Source organism: Contarinia nasturtii, unplaced genomic scaffold, assembly GCF_009176525.2.
Source record: "Contarinia nasturtii isolate CC-2019 unplaced genomic scaffold, AAFC_CNas_1.1 Cnas_scaffold_1037, whole genome shotgun sequence".
Taxonomy (NCBI): domain Eukaryota; kingdom Metazoa; phylum Arthropoda; class Insecta; order Diptera; family Cecidomyiidae; genus Contarinia; species Contarinia nasturtii.
The window spans coordinates 5,908,494-5,928,014 of record NW_022198383.1 but is presented as its reverse complement, the minus strand read 5'-3'; the positions used below and the strand labels follow the sequence as shown (position 1 = coordinate 5,928,014).

The 19,521-nt window shown below is 32.5% G+C and overlaps 3 protein-coding genes across 6 annotated transcripts in view; all 3 read right to left on the bottom strand.

The window, feature by feature from the left end:
- The window catches only part of LOC116344083 (otoferlin), a 33,166-nt gene extending 26,548 nt beyond the window's left edge, over positions 1 to 6,618 (bottom strand). For all 3 annotated transcript variants that reach the window (XM_031772475.1, XM_031772474.1, XM_031772476.1), the window contains exon 1: positions 6,195 to 6,618. The gene's annotated coding sequence lies outside the window, so the exon portion shown is untranslated. The remainder of the gene's footprint in view (positions 1 to 6,194) is intronic.
- An 893-nt stretch (positions 6,619 to 7,511) lies between these two features.
- LOC116344525 (serine protease inhibitor 42Dd-like) lies at positions 7,512 to 9,322 on the bottom strand. 2 transcript variants are annotated; one of them, XM_031773120.1, is made up of 4 exons: positions 8,851 to 9,322; positions 8,679 to 8,748; positions 7,808 to 8,605; positions 7,512 to 7,723 (listed from the first exon to the last, which is right to left on the bottom strand). In XM_031773120.1, the coding sequence occupies exons 1-4, from the start codon at positions 9,234 to 9,236 to the stop codon at positions 7,586 to 7,588; spliced, it is 1,392 nt and encodes a 463-aa protein (XP_031628980.1). In that variant the 5' UTR covers positions 9,237 to 9,322; the 3' UTR covers positions 7,512 to 7,585. The 2 variants fall into 2 exon arrangements, with proteins under 2 accessions (XP_031628980.1, XP_031628981.1); XM_031773121.1 differs by having other exon boundaries at positions 7,716 to 7,766; positions 7,874 to 8,605.
- Positions 9,323 to 12,381: 3,059 nt separating this feature from the next.
- Positions 12,382 to 19,063, bottom strand: LOC116343701 (dolichyl-diphosphooligosaccharide--protein glycosyltransferase subunit 2). Its single transcript, XM_031771909.1, has 12 exons — positions 18,933 to 19,063; positions 18,285 to 18,517; positions 17,968 to 18,209; positions 16,810 to 17,855; positions 16,375 to 16,743; positions 16,253 to 16,315; positions 15,548 to 15,663; positions 14,550 to 14,730; positions 14,104 to 14,213; positions 13,130 to 13,927; positions 12,920 to 13,061; positions 12,382 to 12,730 (listed from the first exon to the last, which is right to left on the bottom strand). The coding sequence occupies exons 1-12, from the start codon at positions 18,943 to 18,945 to the stop codon at positions 12,558 to 12,560; spliced, it is 3,486 nt and encodes a 1,161-aa protein (XP_031627769.1). The 5' UTR covers positions 18,946 to 19,063; the 3' UTR covers positions 12,382 to 12,557.
- Positions 19,064 to 19,521: the final 458 nt, after the last annotated feature.

The following is a 19,521-nucleotide window of genomic DNA, read 5'->3' as shown; positions in this document are numbered from 1 at the left end:
TTGGTTTGATTTGAAAGCGCCAGCAATATAATAAATTATCTTAAACAAATTGATTTTTTAAATGAGTTTAAACAAACTGAGATAGACTTATTGCTCCAGAAATGATATTTTTTACTGTCATTGAACAGGTCAGCATTATTTTTCGCGCGTAAACAAAAGATTGCACGAATAATTTCTATAATTTCACACTCTTTTAAACCAAACAAATCACGGCAAAATTGATCAAACAAATCAATTTTTCGTATTTACTTTGTATGCCGTCTGCAATTTCATTAAATGTGGAACAATGACATTAATCAACAATCATAATCATAACAACGACTAAGCAGATTTTTTCGAATAAGATATACTTGACAATGGAAACCTGTATGCCGCAAGCGAAAAAAAGTATTTAAAGAGCTAACATTATCTTTTTCTGTGTAGACCTGAGCTTTGAAAACAATGCGTAAATAACAATTTGTTTTAATCTGCTGCTTCATTACTGGAATCGTGAGTATCTAATATATTATTTTGTTTTTAAATTGTCACTGTCTTGGATTGTAGTTTTTTTTATTTAAATAATTGAAGTTGAAAAATTCACATTTTCACGGAAATGGCATTTTTCCGCTTTTTTCGTTAACAATATCAACATTTGCAAGTGATTAAGCGATTCGTTTTTTTCATTTTTAACAAAAGACACCCTAATAATCTCATAAATATTAATCACTTAAAAACGCTGATGCTGTAACAATCCTCTATAGAGAATGACACAGAAAAATGAATTATATTCAGGTGAAATGAAGAGTGCACAAACGGCTTCTTTCTATTCCGCATAGAAAATGTGGTAAATAAATTAAACACATTTCCGCTCGCAACTTCTCAATGCGGGTGAAAAAGGGTCGAATTAAATAAAGAAGAATGTCGACGAAGATAATATACATGGTTTTTAAACAGATAAAATTGTGAGCTACAGCTTTTACCAGGTGCTTGCCTAAAAATTGGCGCGTGGGAGTTGTAATAATGCTTTTACAAAAGGCGATTATATCGTCTAATAGTTCAATTGGAAAAGTTGCTGTACGATTTTCAAGATAATCCATTCTCTATCAAAAAAGACAAATACATTTATACGACAGCAAACATGTTGAATGGTACGAAATTATTATATATTTTATTATAGAATTTAATCCTACAGAGTTAGTTCGGAAAGTAATAAAACCATCAAATTCTAGTCTTTTTCTACATTTAATTTTGCAGACAAAATTGCACAAGGTGTACACCCTTCAATAAGGGAAATTTTGAAAAATGTATGATATCATAATGTTAGGTTTTCAACGCAGACCCTATTTAATGATAAAACACTTATTACCGACACCATTCCACTTGTGATGTTCCATTTTCATTTTCGGTAGAATATTAAAGCATGATGATTTCATTTATTCTATTTGATGATTTGACGCAAAACACTGCGACTTTGAAATAATGCCATAATGCACTCTGGTACTTTAAAAGCGAACAGATAATATTTATCCAATAAATGTAAAATTTCATCGTCAACGTTTAATCGTCGGTCTCCTGTCATGATGCTTATCACAACCAATTTGCAAACAATAAAATTACGCTTCAAATGATATTGGATTACTTTAACGAACTTCTTCCTACACACAAAAAAACGATGTGATTAGTGTAACAAAGCACCGAAAGCAATTAAAATTCAAAAGAAAAACTTGTTTAAATTGCGTTGCAAGATGATAAAAAATGAAGAAGGAACTGTTTATTTGACGAGCGATAAAATTAACGCGTAATTTCGTGCTTGAAGTATTTTCTGCTACATATCAGTCTTTTTTATAACGACGAGTTATGAAAATCAAAGCTTTTTTATGCTCGCAATGCGAATGGTATTTATCATGGGGTACTTCGTTCAATGAAAAACGACCAACAAATGTGGAAAATTGCCACCATATCAATTTAAATGTAAAAGCATACAGTTCATACAGAGTCGGAGTCGAATTGAATAGTAAAACGTAATTAGTTTCATCATTATAAACTGAAATGCGCACATGTTTGGCGCGGTTTTTACACATGCTGCTGAAAGTAAATAAGAGTTGAAATTATGCTATCAAATTAATTCCATTTAGAGAAACCACATTTGCACACATTTACAACAATAAAGCCAATGTAAATTGGATGATATTTTACAGAGTCGATAAACCTGGAGTTCATTTCAAAAAGATGCTCGTACACTACCCTGTTTATGTTTCATTTCCAAAATAAATTACTGTTCCCCTCTGAAAAAAAAACTGGCAAATTAAATAAGAGGATTACACAACTGTGCGCGCCACACATTTAAACTTACCAACTTTTCAACAACGTACGTATACACTTTTCCGTTGTTATTGAGGCGGGCACAAAGTTCAATAATCGTTTCTCTGACTAGACGACTATATATTATTTAATTAATTCGTGGTACTCGCCTTTTGACGCAAACATCAATAGGTCGCTGACGATGAGATTCAAATTCATTTTATGAACAAAGTTTAGACGTATCAAAGTATTCAGCACCTTAAATGTACACCTTTTTGGATATTCCTCATGGAATTCAAACTGACAGACGCACTGCGTCAAAAGTACATTAGCTTTTCACATCCAGATACGTATTGTCTTGTTAATTTTTAATGTTACCACTGTAAAAACACAATTTCGATGATATGCACACATTATATGATTATATTACTGGATTTTAAACACATTTCTTCGCATATGTTTATAATGCCTTTTGTTGGAAATTAAAAAAAGGAATGAAGAGGATACAGAGAGAAATGAAAAGCGAAGATCCAATGGAAACCATAAACGCAATAACAAAGCAAAAAAAAATCCAGAAAATTAACACTGGATCTGCTCACACATTTTCACGCAAAACTTTTTAATAGAATAGAATTTTATGACCGCATGTTTTGCATGGAAAAAGTTTTATGAAATTAATTTTGAAACTGTATTTTTCAATTGGTCTTTATTGCATTCGGTTCTAGAACGGTGATGATGTTTTGTGTGAAAATGCCACCATTATATTTATATTTAAAACTGTACTAATACGTGCGGTAAACCTTGTGTGATGATACCATTTCAGCGATTCTCAATGGTCGGCAATCCACAGCGTTACAACGAAAAATCGACATCATATTCGAAATACCGAACGTGATAACATTTCACATTTTTGTTTGTCAAAAAGAAAATCAAAATCAAATATTTGCTCGATTTTCTATACAAGCATTAACAATGTGGAAAATATATTTATTTCCGACAAACTTCTCTACAAAAAGCACTTTCATTTGACTTAACAGTAATTGAAATTTATTTCTATTATTTGTTCATTCTTTTCGTCGGAAAAGTTTTTCCAACAGAAAAAAAACGGTGCCTATTTGCCACACAGTCACACTGTTATCTATTTCGTATGAATGTGATCACTGTGCATTATGCTGAAAGTATTGAAATAAATTACAACCATAACTTAGTGTCTACATTACATTGACTATGGACACCTCATCTTTTTCGATCGCTTCTGTGATTATTTTTTTTCTGTGTTTCTTTTTTATTTTGCTTTGAAAATCGATTTTCCATTGAAAAAATCAAATTAGAGTATATCTTCTTTAATTTCAGTCTGACCCACAAGTGATAAGCATCATTTTTGTTTGGTTTTCCTCCAATCACGATATCTATGGCCACTGCAGTTGACAAATTAGAAATATATTTGAAAACATGGAAAACAAGAAAAAAAAAAACTGTCAATTTTCGATAATTATAGAGACATTTATTTTTTTCGACAAAGTATTTTCACTTCACTTTTCATATCAGAGCCACTGAAAACCATTAACCATTAAATATGACCGATTCCTTTAGATAATTTATCATGACCATACACAATCTACTACACATACCAAATGGAATAATATAAATGAAATACAGACATTTCGACCATAATATTTTTCTTTTTGATCGATGGGTCTTCCAATTATACGGTTGATGGTGTATCTTCATTGGAATTTCACTCTCATTTGAACATTGTAATTGAAATGACTCGAATGGAGATTACAATCGATAACCGCAGATGGATTTTTTATTACGCCAACGAATAATTTATCAATCGTCCCATCTGAAATTGAATTCTGGGCTTAAAACTGAAACATTTGATAAGAAAATCCATTATCTCACATTTTCTTCAACATTAAATGGAGTGAATAAGTCAAGGCTAAACACCCACGGGGGTCAAAATAAAATGAGAGAAATTAAATTAAATGCACCGGAAATTCTTTGAAGTTTAAATGAATTTTGGAGACGAGCCTTGCACTAATATTGCTGTTTATAGGTTAAACGATTTCGATATTGAGCTGTCAATAGAGAGACCAAAATAAACTTTGAAATGAGAAAATGAATGAAACTTCAATACAAATCGTCCTCAGTTCAAATGCAATGTTTTCATATGTTTTAAATGCTTTTTCCATTAAATGTTTTCTTGTACTAACAAAGAGTGCTTGAAAAATAATTTTCCGTATGTTCCTCATTTCTTCGAATCACTTTGAATCTATTACTTATCACCTACTTGAAATTTTACCAAAATGAAGTTACTTGATTTGTTTTCATTTCAAAGAATTTTTGTGGAAAAATTTGAATTTTGTGTGGCGAACAGTTGAGTATAACATATAAGAACCTTTTCAAAGCTATTTAATATTCTTGTTGTGCAAAAATATTTTGTTTCCGCTAATGTTGCGTTGTGTAAATAAATTGTTCGAATTTATGAAGTGAGCGTTGCAAAAATTGGCCAAATTTACGTGCCTATGAACCATAAAATTTCATTATCAGCACGATTAGAATGGTCGCGGTAGTGAAGAAAGAAAGTTTATCGCACACGTTTGAGTTTTAGCAGAGTGAATGTTTCATATTTCATGTATTAATCATGTTGTACTGAATAAATTCAACTAGAGAAATCTCTATTTGTGAGTGCGTAGAAAGGCGGTTGATAGTATATTAACATGATGTACATCTGTCGTGGTGGCATGAGAACCGTGTATTAAACGGTGTATTTGATTTATCGTCGTTTCTATGTGTGCGAATTACATTTCTAGTCTATTGGCATCTAGGGGATATACATCCCTTTCTAGTATACTTAGTTTCATTTAATATGTATTTAGTTTCTTTTAATTTTTTTCTAGTTTTTTTATAAAACACATAAAAATATATTGCATCCAATAGGAAAGAATCGACATGAACATTTTTTCACAAAAGATCTGATTTTGTGTAGTAAAAATTCGTGGCTCCTCCTAGATTGGTATAAACAAATGATACCTGAGACAAAACGTTGTATCAAATTAGTTTGCATAATAATGAATTGTATTCGAGTGCATATCGTGGATATTAATTCTCATTGTATTCCACAAATTCTATTAATTTAGCGAATTAAAACGTTCAAACAATGATAGAAAAATCAATTAATTTACCGTTACACACCACACAGGTGCTGGAGAACATTAATTTTCATTAATGAACAAAACTAACCACATGGGTCGTAAATCTATTGCTACTCGATTAAATTGTTTGTCCTTCTACTTCACTGGAGATGAATGGCATATTGATTGCCATCAATTTGATGGAATTTGTATGTGAAATAGACAACTATTAACTTTTGTTTCGTTGATGCAGATGCAAAGTGAAAGATGATGATTTCCCAGATACAATAATTCTGCTTTTATTCCTTTCGTTTTATTTTGCTATGAAACTGTTGATTATGCCATCAAAGTCATCACTGGCAATCAAACAACACACGAATAACATCTTGATGAAAACTTTCTTTAAAACAAAAGCATGACATCGGTGATGTAAGCCAACCAGATGAATAAAAACACTACTAAATGCAAAGGTGGAAATTTCTTGGGAGAACAGGAACCACAAAACTGATGAATAACAAACTTTAAATGGGAGAAAATGTGATGATTTCTTGCGCAGCGAGCAAAGGGGGAAATCCATCAAAGTTTCACATTACATTAGGCAACATAAAATGCGGTTTTAATGCAGAAACAAGAAAACATTTGACTTCGATCAAAACCCATCGAAGTCTACTCGAGAATGATAAAAGCGGGCATCCGTTTATTTTCTCTTGACATTTTATAACAATTTTCTAAGAAATGTTCTTTGATGAGGTTCTACACAAACATAAAATAATATACCTTTGGGTTTATAATTTTTATGAATTCGGTGATCGAATTCATGGTCAATTTCACAGGAATTTTATGTTTTCACTTTTTATGCATGAAGGTAGAACACTATAAGCCTTTATTTTTTTCATTTCAAAACACTCAAGGATTTTATGGTTGAGATGATACGTCTATTTTTTTGTCTCTTCAGTTCTTCAATTGTTCACATCCATTAATTTGCAATCACAGTTCAGTTCGGTTCATTTATTATTCATCCGAATTGTTTGGGAACAAAAGTTTTTTTTTTACTTCGTTTAAGCTCTTAAACTTTTTACCAATAAAAATCACAAACTACTTAAAATCAAAGTTGAATAAAATATATACGCACATTTACGACGTGATGGTGCGAGATCTGTTTTGGAAGTCGTCGTTGTTGTGGTTGTCGTTGTTAACTGGATGAAAGCTTTCTCGAGACTGATTCAATACGGGGTGAATGCATGCGATTAAATACTCTAAACTGTTATTCGGTTGGTTTCGTGCGAATTTGTACGAAGGAAAGTCGAAAGCTTTCTTTTTCTACCTGCTGCCCCCCGCAAAAAAGTGGATGCATGCGGAACGGTGAAGTTCAACTTGGAATGCTTGTTGCGGGTAAGCTGTTGAATGAGGGGTTCGACGCATGCGATGCGTTGTGTATGCGCTTGTGACGTTGGCGCCGTTCGGTCTACACTTGTTGCGCGACAGTCACATCGCGTCTTCGACACTGAACTCTGATGCCTTGAATCAGTTTTGTACAAACATAAATGCAGCTTATAACAGGACCGATATCGTAAATATTGAATGAAACGTATACGCATCACAAACCATGTGCTTTTTTAGCTTTCCGATGAAAGGTAAGGAAGCGGGAATACAAATTGAAACTATGCAGCACTACAACAGTTGAGAAAACATTCAATCCAATTATGTGCGTCACATGCACTGAATATATTAAATCTCATAATTTGCGTCTTTATTTCTGACTATAATGAGATGCAATTCTGAAAACAATTGAAATCGAACGGAATAGCGTGCAAAATGTAGGGATTTGCGCATTTTAAATTGATATTTATGACAATGTAAATTGACTAGAAGATAGAGATTAAGGAACACTGTTCGAACCTGTTGTTATTAATTTATGCAATTCATTTAAAATCAACATTAATTTTCATCGACCTCACTCAGCAATAGAAGACTGAGAATGAACTCAGACTACGCGTTAACTATGCATAAATAATTTCTCCAACAAACATTTTTATCAAATAGTTAATAAGATTATCAGCTTGTAAAATATATCATATAAAAACTCAAATAAAATAAAGTAGTCAGGATTTTTTTGGTATATTTTTTTTAAAATATTGCTTTAAAAGTTTTTTCCAGCCAGAGATGCTTCAATCACAAAAACCTGCACCTTCTTCATTCACTTCGATAAATGCCTTATGGACCACGTCCGATACGAACAACAGCTCATTTGATTCCAACAGTCCGCTAAAATCAGCTTTCTGGCTAAACATATAAGCCATATCCATCTAAAAATGTTAATTGATCATTGAGTGTTCAGCTGGGTGTTCACTGAATAGAAACATAAAACATCAAAAAATAATATTGCATACATGTTTCAAAGCGTCATTCAAGTTAATTTCGAATTCGATCTTGAATTTTGGAATGCTCACTCCCACCTTTGTGCTGTGCATTTTTTTAGTGATTTTAGCCAAGTCGTAATTTTGCAACCTGTTTTCAAGGGTCGATAGGCCTGTGCGCTTATTCGGCAAAACGATCATAAATGAAAAGTTCGAATTAGCATAGTTCATTTCAACGGCCGTGGCATCCAATTCATCCAAAACAGCGTGGTTGAATTTCTTCGTAATGCTCATAAAATTGACTGGCACGGTTTTGGTTTCACTCACATAAAAATGGCCTTGTTCTGTGTTTCTCGGATCAAATTGGTGTTCCCAGTTACCTTTAAAATAGATGGCATTCACCAAAACCAAACGTGTTTGGGCGTTCAGCATATAGGGATTGATCAAATCCTTAATTTTTCCATTTGTTTTCGATTCCACAAAGTGATTTATGATTGCGGCACTTTCAGCGGATTGTGCAAAATTCAACGATTCAATGCCCGATGAAAATTTTTTCACTGCCACTTCTTGGAAATGTCTATTGATTTGATGGCCAGATTGGATATATAATCGATTTGCAATCGAAAATGTTGACTGTCCAACAGTATTATGCAATAATTCAAAATATGCAACAAATTGATTAGCTATTGTCTCTTTGTCATGTGTCAAATGTAATCCTTTGCGGAGTTCATCATACGTATTTCCATTGGCACCTTGTGCCAATAGACCAAGTGCAACGGCAATTGATAATGGTGAAATTATTACATCACCACGAGTCGATTTTGTACATTCCTAAAACCAATGTATTGTTCCAATGATTGTTTTTTTTATTTATTTTTAAATGATCGTGTTTTCGAAATGTTACCTTATAAATATCAGCAGCAAAATTGCAAATGCCCTCGGTTAGATTGGTGATATTAACCTTTCCAGATGACCTAAATGAATAAAATAACATTAAAACTAATTCAATAGTTTTGAATTTATTCCCCAAAGGTGAAAAAACTATTGAGTTCTTTACAGGGAAAGAAAAATCTTACATCTTCATCTTTTTATAACCATCATTCCTGTTGGGTTTCAGAGGAAAACGTGGTTTCCTTAAATTTTCATGATTTTCTCTCCAACCATGACCTGATGGCCGTTGGTAAGGTTGGTAACGTGGAGCTGAATAGGATGTTTCTCTCCAATTACGTAATACATCGTCTCGAAGTGTATTAGCGGCAGCATATCTATCTTGATTAGCATATCTTCTGTATCTATTCGCCAAACTATCACGATCTTGCTGTTTTCTATATCTTTTTGGTCTGCTCAGGTTGTTTGTTATTTCGTATTCAAATGCTGCCCTCCTATCAAATTGCGATCCCAAGTTATCATAATTTCCGGCTAACTTAAATTCATTCCTTGCAAAATTTACGTCGTTATACATTTCAATACAATTTTTTACTGAATTTTCTTTTAAATGTTCTTGCTATTTTTAGTTTCACTATAATTTTGATTCCCTTCCATATAATTTGATGTAATTTCACTAACTGACGATATTTTCATATTAGCCTACTATGTTCAATTATTTCTATTCATGAAAACTATTTCAAAACTGAAGTCGAAAAAAGGAAGAAAATATTTAACAAAAACCAAGTGCACTAGTTGAAATATGTAAAAAGGAAATACACACTTTTCAATGTCATCATCAATAATTGAATTTATGCGATAAAATTGTCATACAAAAAAGTAAAAAGATGAAAGCAGAGGGAGAGAGGCAGAGGCATTCTGCTTTAGGCTTCGTTACTTACCATAAGAGTGCGAACTATCAATTGAAAAATGTTAATCCAAGTAAATCCAATTGGTCACTCACTGACATCATTTAATTAGAAAGGAAAGAGACTCGCGGTTTTGATAGCAAATAGTAAATATATTTAAATTTTTGGGTGTATTTAAGGTTATCAAAAAATACATTTGTTTCTTTTTAGTTACGTAAAAAATAAAGTCAATCAGTATTGTGCTTTGAAAATGTTATACGGTTATGAAAATATATTGTATGTACTATTGTATGTTAACGTATTTCATATATATGTTTGTTTCAATAAGTCTTTTTCAATTGGTAACTTCTTCTATTTCATAAAATGTTGATTCTCCGATTGATCCAATTGATTTTCAACTTAATTAGATTTCGTAAGACGACCGCTAAACATTGTGGTCTTGCTTTGCCGGTCCCAAATATGATACACGAACGCATGAACAGCATTAAATTTTTCGTACATTGGCATGCAACGGACCATGAGAAAACCTTTAAAATATTCGATAAAATTAATTAAATGCATGTTTTATTTATTTATTATTTGTGCATAAGGAAGTAGGAACACAAACACAACAAAATAAACTCAAAATATAAATAGATTTTTATTTGATATTTCTTCATCAGGGTATAGATTTTATGGCGCTGCTTTTATTCGTTCAATTTGATCACGATTTATAAAATTATCGCCAATTTTGTCGAGTTTTTATAATTAATTATTATATAAAATTCAATTCCATGAATTATTTTATTTACTAAATTAGTTAAATCAATAGTTATTTTCATTCTACAGTCTACTTTTGTTTCATAAATTTATTGTTGTTTCGTTAGGCGGCCGCTGAAAACAGTAGAGCTACTTTTTCGGTCCCAAATATGATAAACGAACGAATGGTCAGCATTAAATTCTTCGTACATTGGCATGGAAGCAAACGTGAAGAAAATACCTTTAAAGTATTCAATTAAATTATTATGCATGTTTTGTTTATTTATTTTTTGTGCGTAAAGAAACAAGAAAACACAAACACATCTCAAAAAAATGAACTTAAAATATAAATAGATTTTCATTTGATTTTTCTTCAATTGGGTATAGGTTTTACGGCGCTGATTTGTAAAGTTATCGGCAATTTTGTTAAATTTTTATAATTAATTATTATATAAAATTCACGTCTATGTAATATTTTATTTATTAAAAGTTAAATCAATTTCTTATTTCATAAATTTATTGTAGTTTCGTTAGGCGGCCACTGAAAACAGTGGAGTTACTATTTCGATTCCAAATATGATATACAAGCGCGTGATCAGCATTAAATTTTATGTATATTGGCATGGAACAGGCCCTCCGGGCTACACCTTCGAACGAATAATAAAATATCAATTTTATAGAGTTTTTCTCGTTTTTCGTGGTGAATTTATTTTTAAATCGAAAATTTAATTGGACTTCGTGAGACGACCGCCAAACACACTAGTTTTACTATGCGTATCCCAAATATAATACACAAATGAATGATCCGCATTAAATTCTTCGTATATTGGCATGGAACAAAACATTATGGAAAGACCTTTAAAATATTCGATAAAATTAATATGCATGTTTTGTTTATTTATTTTTTGTGCGTAAAGAAGCAAGAAAACACAAACACAACAAAATGAACTTAAAATATAAAAAGATTTTCATTTGATATTTCTTCATCAGGGTATAGATTTTACGGTGCTGCTTTTATTCATTTGATTTGATCACGATTTATAAAGTTATCGCCAGTTTTGTCGAATTTTCATAATTAATTATTTATTAAAAGTTAAATCAATAGATATTTTCATTCTTCAATCTTTTGTGTCATAAATTTATTGTAGTTTCGTTAGGCGGCCACTGAAAACAGTGGAGTTACTTTTTCGATCCAAAATATGATACACAAACGCATGATCAGCATTAAATTCTTCGTACATTGGCATGCAACGGGCCCTCACGGATATACCTTCGAATGAATTATTAAATATCAATTTAATTTAACTCTTTGTGTGAACAGTGTATGTATCAATGATTTGTATGATCTCGCAACAATCTTCTGGCACAAAAAAAAAAACAAAACGTCCGAAAAAACACACATTCCTCAATAATTACATAAACATGTTTTTATTATTCGATCGTTTTTTCGTGGTGATTTTATTTTTAAATCGCAAATTTAATTGGATTTCGTGAGATGACCGCTAAACATGCTAGCTTTAGTATGCGTATCCCAAATGTGATACACAAATGGATGGTCAGCAACGAAATATTCATTCATTGGCAATGATAATGATACTGCAAAAATACCTTGAAATAAGCGAAATATTAGAAATGAAAACATTAAAATTATTCGACAAGTTTGCGAACACTTTGAATAACAAATGAACTATTGACATATGAATACCCTTCGCCGCATACTTTAGAAACATAAAAAGGTGTATGTCTCAAATGAAATTGAAGCATCCGATTTTTTTATATTGAAAAATCGAATGAACTGGAATGAACACTCAAAATATTGATGATATGGTTATGCGTCATTTATTTTAAAATCAAATTCCAAGCGAATATTTAATTTATTTTTGTGGGTTGGAAAAAAATCAAAATTGTTTTTCGCTTTAAAAAATCTCAAGTTTAAATAGAGTAAACAATTTGTTTTTTCTTTTTTTTACATATCGAGATATTGAAAGAACTTCAATCAATTCAACGAATAATTCGAAATAAACAAATTCCCACTAAAATTGCAAATATGTAGTATGGATTGATAAGAGCAACAAATACTGTTTCCTTTGTTTATTCAAACCAAGAATTCTTATTCTAATCTAATCTATTCAAGTAAAAAAGAAGACCGCGATACTTGACAAAAAAATTCAAGTATGGATTTTCGTTAAAAATACTTATAAGATATGAAGTGGAGCTTGTGGCAAATGGTTGATGAACAATAACTAAGAAATTTAAAGTTCATCGTGTTCCATTTGATAGCTATCTGTGATAGGCTTTAGAAGTGATCCGAGGAAAATGGGCAAAGATATAGTGCTCTCTAGCGATGAGATAAAATAGAAAAATGGATGGGCGGCTTCAAAAGCGATAGGTGTGTTTAGGCTTCGCTTTTTGCGAGAAACCACGGCTTAAATATCCAATGCATAGACAAATGATGTGTTCGAAATATGAAAAAAGATAAAATAAAATAAGCAAATTGTATTGAGATGATGAAATTCACACACAAGCGAATATACAACAGCGATTAAGAATGATTTACGCACAGGAAGCAAACATTCATACAAATCGCAAAAAAAATATGGATTTAGATATTTACCTGTGGCAGCAGCAGCTTCTGCACCTTCTTCATTCACTTCGATAAATGCCTTATGGACTACGTCCGACACGTACAACGGCTCATTTGATTCCAAGAGTCCGCTCAGATCAGCTTGCTGGCCAAACATATCAGCCATGCCCATCTGAACATAAAATTGGTCATTGAGTTGATTGGCCAGTGTGTAAAAACATAAAGCATAATATTACTTACATTTTTCAAAGCGTCATTCAAGTTAATTTCGTATTCGACCTTGAATTTTGGAATGGTGACATCCACTTCTGCACGGTGCATTTTATCGGTGATTTTAGCCAAGTCGTAATTTTGCAATTTGTCTTCAAGAGCCGATAGGCCTGTGCGTTCATTCGGCAAAACGACCACAAACGAGAAGTTCGAATTAACATACTTCATTTCAAGTGCCGTGGCATCGAATTCATCCAAAACAGCGTAGTTGAATTTTTTCTTAATGTGCATGTAGTCGACGGGAACGGTTTCGGTCTCACTCACATAAAAATCGCCTTGTGTGGTGCGTTTCGGATCAAATTTGTGTTCCCAGTTACCTTTAAAATAGATGGCATTCACCAAGACCAAACGTGTTACGGCGTCCAGCATTTCAGGCTTGATCAAATCCTTAATTTTTTTGTTTGTCTTCTGTTCCACAAAACGATTTATGGTTGCGGCACTTTCAGCGGATTGTGCGAAATTCAACGAATCAATGCCCGATGAGAATTTCTTCACTGCCACTTCTTGGAAATGTTTCTTAATTTCATAGCCAGCTTGGACATACAATTGATTGGCAATCGACAATGTTGACTCGCCAATGCTTTTTTGCAATGATTCATAATGCACGGCAAATTGATCGGCTTGTGTCTCTTTGTCATGCGTCAAATGTAATCCTTTACATAATTCGTCAAATGTCTTTCCGTTTGCACCTTGCGCCAATAGACCAAGTGCACTGGCAACAGATAACGGTGAAATTATTACATCACCACCGGTTGATTTTGTACATTCCTAATGAGCAATGTGAAAAATGTAGAAAATAAATATTATTTTTTTGAAATTATTATCTTTTCGGGGTTGTATATTCCCATGGGAATGCATGAACAATAAAAATTGATAAAAAAATGTCCAATATTTGTGTAATGTTGAATTTGAATAGAATTTTTTCAATCCATTGGAAATTTTACCTGATAGAATTCAGCGGAAAATTTGGAAATGCCTTCGGCCAAGTTGGTGACATTAACTTCTTTGTTTGCCATGATTGAATAAATTGCAATTAAAAATGTGAACACTAACACTGTATTGGAAAGAGAAAAAAGATGAAAAAATAATGAAATATACGTCTAACCATACACAAGAAAGTTATTCGACTGATTGAAACATAATTGAAATGGCTACTTTTTATATGGACTACTTTGATGTCAGATTATGACTGCATACATTTATTATTTCTAACTAATAAAAAATATTGTCTGTATGATTCACGTTCAATACCAAAATATCGTTTGGAATCGTGTGTTAATTGAAATTGATAGCTATTGGTATGAATGATTTTTTTCATCAATATATAAAGAGAGCACTTCAAATAAAAACAAAATGAATCAATATGATTAAAATCTAAAAAAAAACAAACCCGTAAAAAATTGCAATTGGTTTCTGTAAATTGAAAATGAACGATCCAAGAAGCCTACGAAAATGTTGAATTTTTGTTTATATCCGCCTTTCATCTGTATAGGTCCAATGAAACTAACTGTGTTCGATTCGGTATTGTGAAATTTATCTTTCTTTCGGCGTTTTTCAATGACGTGTTTATATTGTCAAGTGATGATCTCATTCCGAATTTGTATCAAACTACAAATACCAGTACATGCAAACCAACAACAAATAACGAAGAGGCTATACGTCAAAATTCACCGTGTAAACTATGTTTGCTATAACAACAATTTGACAATGTCAATTTGACACTTGTCCGGAGTTCGTTTTCACTTTTCAAATATTTACGCACTCCATTTACTCCACTTGTCCTTAGATGCTTAGGTTACAAATACAAAAATAGTTGGTAAACACATCTACAAGCAATGGAGAAGGTTTAGAATAATATCGGAATTCGTTTTTATTTTATTTTTCTAAAATTTTATTCAAATATTTGAAATAGCTATTGGTATAATGAATAATAATAATTTGGTCAATTATATTTATGACACCATTTATATTTTTAAAAAACTTTTTACATTTTCATATTCTTTTTTTCGTTCTGATGAATTTAATAAGATTTTATGAAACGACCTCGAAAAACTGAAGCCTTTCTTTATTTGTTTGGACTCTACGTCTTTTCTTATTCGAAATCGACAATTTTCACGGTATGAGTTTGGTCTTTGGTGATCATTTGTATTTCTATGCGTTCAAATCACGATGCACTAAACTACGTTTTTGCTTTTATATTCTCAAATAACAAATCAACTTGCATTAATTGCAAGTAATTGTAATATAATTTCGTGGTCTACAGTTGTATTATGTATGCTTCTCCCAAAAAGTCTTTGCTAGCTATGTATTTGCTAATTGTTTTTTTGCTAATAGCAACATATATTTTCGATTTTATTTTCCGACTCAAAATCCATTTATATACATTACCAAATGCTCTTCAACTGGTCTTAATGACGATTTGATTAAATTAAATTCAGTTGATTCGCCGTTTGCGAAACCAGCTATTGCCGATATAGTATGGTTGTCTTCAAGCGCATCAGCTCCTATAATTTAAATGTGAATTAACTCAATTTTTGTTTGTGAATTTCCTTTCTTTATTTGCTAAGTTAAAATGTCAAGAACATTAGTTTTGTATGATTTTTCCCTTGTTCTCAATAGTTCTTCGTTGATCAGTTCAGATTCATATAATTACGTACCATTAAAAAATGCGTTTTCACTTTACATCCACACAAATATAAATGCAATTAGTTTTTATCGGTACACATAGAAAAATTAACCAAAACTAAAAAATGCCTCTACTTTGTATCTCTAAATAAGTCTATTTTATGCACACTTCCTGGAACAGATTTTTTTTACATTTAAATGCAATACCAATTTACTTACAAAAAAGAGCAGATTGATTAAAGCGTAAACTAAGCGCAGAAAGAAAGGGATAGTGATTTAATTCATTGAGTCTCTGAGTTTTACTTATTAGTTTCACGATTTGAAAAAAAAAATCCCTTCAAACGACAATTTTCTTAGTGTTATTTTGTGTTCTCTTCAGTTTTTATTTCTTCTCATTTTTATTCGATGTGACATTTAACACGTTCATTACTTTTTAAAAAAACACACAGAAAATGTCTTATAATTTACGATAGATGAATCGGCAAATCTGATTCAATTGAATCAAATCACTGTGAAGAGGTGAACGTATTACTTTGTGTTAAATGAACAAAAAAATTACATTCTTTTGAATCACATGCATGCTGCATTCTATTCAGTTTTTTTGTGTTCGCTTTGTTTTCGTGCGATGGATTGTAAGAAACGGTTTCCAAATACAAATGTTGAAATGGCCAATGGAATGAGATAACCCAATGTTTCAAACATATTTAATTGATACCAAAAGAGGCCAAACAAAGTAAGAATGCCGCCAAAACTCAAAAAGAATCCAATTCCGCTCAGACTGAACGAAAAGTTTGAAACATTAACTCCGAGTTTGATCCACAAGAAGAACAACACCACTAGTGGCACGGCACAAAGTACAGTGAAGACATCGGACACGAATCGTGGCGGACGCTTTTCTGGCTCACGGAATTGATGGATGATCTCTGGTTTTGGTGTGCGTGATTGGTTCACATTTGATGCTGGATTGGAAAAAAAGAAAGCGTAAGAAAAAGTTGACATTGCCATTCAAGTAATATAATTCTTACCACTTTGTTCTTTTACTTCATGGAATTTCAATTCAATGTCAGCCAAATGCCAGCGGAATGAGTTTGAAATGGATGAATCGCCAACAATCAATTCCAATGAATACACACCAGATTTGTGTTGGAAGTAAACTGCCCGCGCGCCAACATCCAAATCAAATTTGTATGCTTTCGACGTATCTTGTTCAGCCACAAAGATCACTTCACGTGCTTTCTTGTCATCTTCGAACAAAACAAATGCTTGATGCACCGTAATTGGACTGTTTGTTATTTCATCGACGAGCAATGCCTTGACGAGAATCTTTTGTTGTTGATCGGCATTCAAAACGACATTCAATTTCTGTGGATAGGCAACGGTGTGCTTTTGAATAGCCGATGAACTGTCCGATTCACCAATTCCAATTTCAAGGCTGGCCACTTTAACTTGGGTCAACACTTTGAACACCAACGTTTGTGTATATGTATCGGCTTTAATGTCAATGGTGTATGTGCCTTGTTTCAATTTTAATGATTTCAAATTCAAACTGTATGCGGTACGATCGGAACTACGTGGGGTGAATGCAAGATTTGAACCCAAAACGGAGTTATCTGCTTTCGATGTGATTGAACCGGTGACAGATGAAATGGCCGGTTGAACTGGCTCGCCTAAAATATCGACAATTTGAATATTCAACTCCTGAGCTTCTGGGAACACTTGTCCATTTCCAATGAATGAGATTCCAATTGGTGCCGTCTTACGATCGGTTGCAATCGTGGACAAAACTTCGAGCAAAAGTGATGCACCTTTTGGTTGTAAGACAACACTGCGTGACAAAAAGTATGTAATGAACTTGTTCTGTTGGTCTTCAGTCAATGGAGCAGCACCGCCAACAGCTTTTGAGAATTTCAGAACTCCATTGATGATTAGTGCGGTGATGCTTAAACCACCTTCGAATTGCAATTGTTTGCCATTGATTTCGTCAGCTTGTGCAATAGTTCCTTCGATCCATTTTGACAAAGTAGATGCCTTTGTTCCCAATTCAGCGGCAATGTTGAAAGCATGACCGAGACTGTTTGTGATTCAAAAAAGAAATAGATTTAGCAAAAAAAAAATCTCTTCTGGTTCATCTCTACAGACAGTTCTCATTTAAATAAAAAAATAAATATAATACGAAAACTCACTTGCTCAACGAATCGTCCGCTTTTAAAATTGTTTGCAAGTTGGTTGCAATGCGTGTTTTGGTTGCATCATCAACGGCATTTCCAGCGTATTTATTAGAGAAGTAATTGTAATAAAGTTCATGTGCTGTAGTTGTATCCTTTGCCAATGATGATTTAACAGTGGATAAAATGGCGGCTGGAACTGGACTTGAGCATGATAAGAGTTTACTGGCACCGACCAAATAAAAGTTCTTTTCAAATTCCTGCAACGAAATCATAATTGTTTATGAAAAAATGAAACTTTGTTTTCATGTGTAATTTCAAACACAAAAACTTACATTCAACTTCGATTCGCCGTGTAATGAGAGGAGTCGTTCACAAACGTTGCTCTTTTCTTGTGCTGATAATTCCTTGAGATTGAGCGCACTGAAGTAGATTGCTTGTAAGTCATTAGATTTGATGCCATCAACGAAGACTTGCTGTAGACGTACACTATCTTCACTGGACAAATGATTTTCTATAGCTCGCAGGGCATCGCCCAACACGAATATGCTTAAAAATAGTAAAAAACCTGCAAACAAAATTCAAACATTCATTCCGATTAGAACATAGAATCAATATAGATAATAAAACATGATTTGAGTAAATGCAACGTCAACTAATCGATATGAGAGTTAGGTTAGATCTTATTTGTTTTTTCCACGCATAAACCCACTGCGTAATTTGAATTCAAAATATCGTTTATGACAATATCGTGGAATTTCTTTTTCTTTCATAGAATCCACATCGATGGATTTGCTAAACAAATGACATCGATGGATATTTTTTTGTAATTTCCAAATGCCGGTATGAACTGTTGTCATAATCGGCATTTGCGAATCGTTTTTTATAAAAAATACAATAAACTCTTCTCTCCACTAATAATGTTTCCACACAAAACAATTGCACAACGGTTAATTAAGAATAGAAATCTAGTTGAAACATACCTAATTTAAGCATTTTGCTGAAAATATTAGTTGAACAAAATTATTCTGTGACGAAAAACCGAATGGAGATCTGAACATTAACACTATCAACTATTTGCTAGTACACGTCAGCTTCTGAAAACAACTCAGTTGTCATTCAATACGTAAATTACGTATGAACTTGGTTTCACACGAAATGAAATTTCAAACACATTGATTCCATGACGTACTTAATATGTCACAATGGCACTGTACTTAAGACAAAATATGAATTTATTCGCAATTTCCGTGCGATTCATGGTTTTACATAGCAATTCTGTGCGTATTCATGTCACAATATATTTAAAACGTGCATTGAAAGACATTTAGATGTCATTATCGGACGGTTCATGTCATTTTTTACACGAACCAAGCTGAATAATTTGTTTAAAATATATTTTTGATGGTGTAATAAGTGAAAAATGTGTGTAATAAATTGAATCCAATCAAATACTGAATATAGAGATTACGATTATACATTTTTGAAAGTAAATCACATAGACTGAATCATATTTTTTTGTTTTTTTCTAACCTAATATTTTTTTGACGGTGAATAAAAACTAACAAATAT

Excerpts from the sequence above, each read along its gene's own strand:
- LOC116343701 (XM_031771909.1), bottom strand. Across the intron at positions 16,316-16,374 it reads CGAACACAAAAAAACTGAAT|TAATACGTTCACCTCTTCAC; the intron begins AGAATGCAGCAT and ends TTTAACACAAAG. Across the intron at positions 15,664-16,252 it reads GATTTGCCGATTCATCTATC|GAGCTGATGCGCTTGAAGAC; the intron begins GTAAATTATAAG and ends TTTAAATTATAG.
- LOC116344525 (XM_031773120.1), bottom strand. The coding sequence starts at position 9,236 with ATGTATAACGACGTAAATTTTGCAAGGAATGAATTTAAGTTAGCCGGA. Across the intron at positions 8,749-8,850 it reads GGTTATAAAAAGATGAAGAT|GTCATCTGGAAAGGTTAATA; the intron begins GTAAGATTTTTC and ends TTATTCATTTAG. Across the intron at positions 7,724-7,807 it reads TGAATGACGCTTTGAAACAT|ATGGATATGGCTTATATGTT; the intron begins GTATGCAATATT and ends TAACATTTTTAG.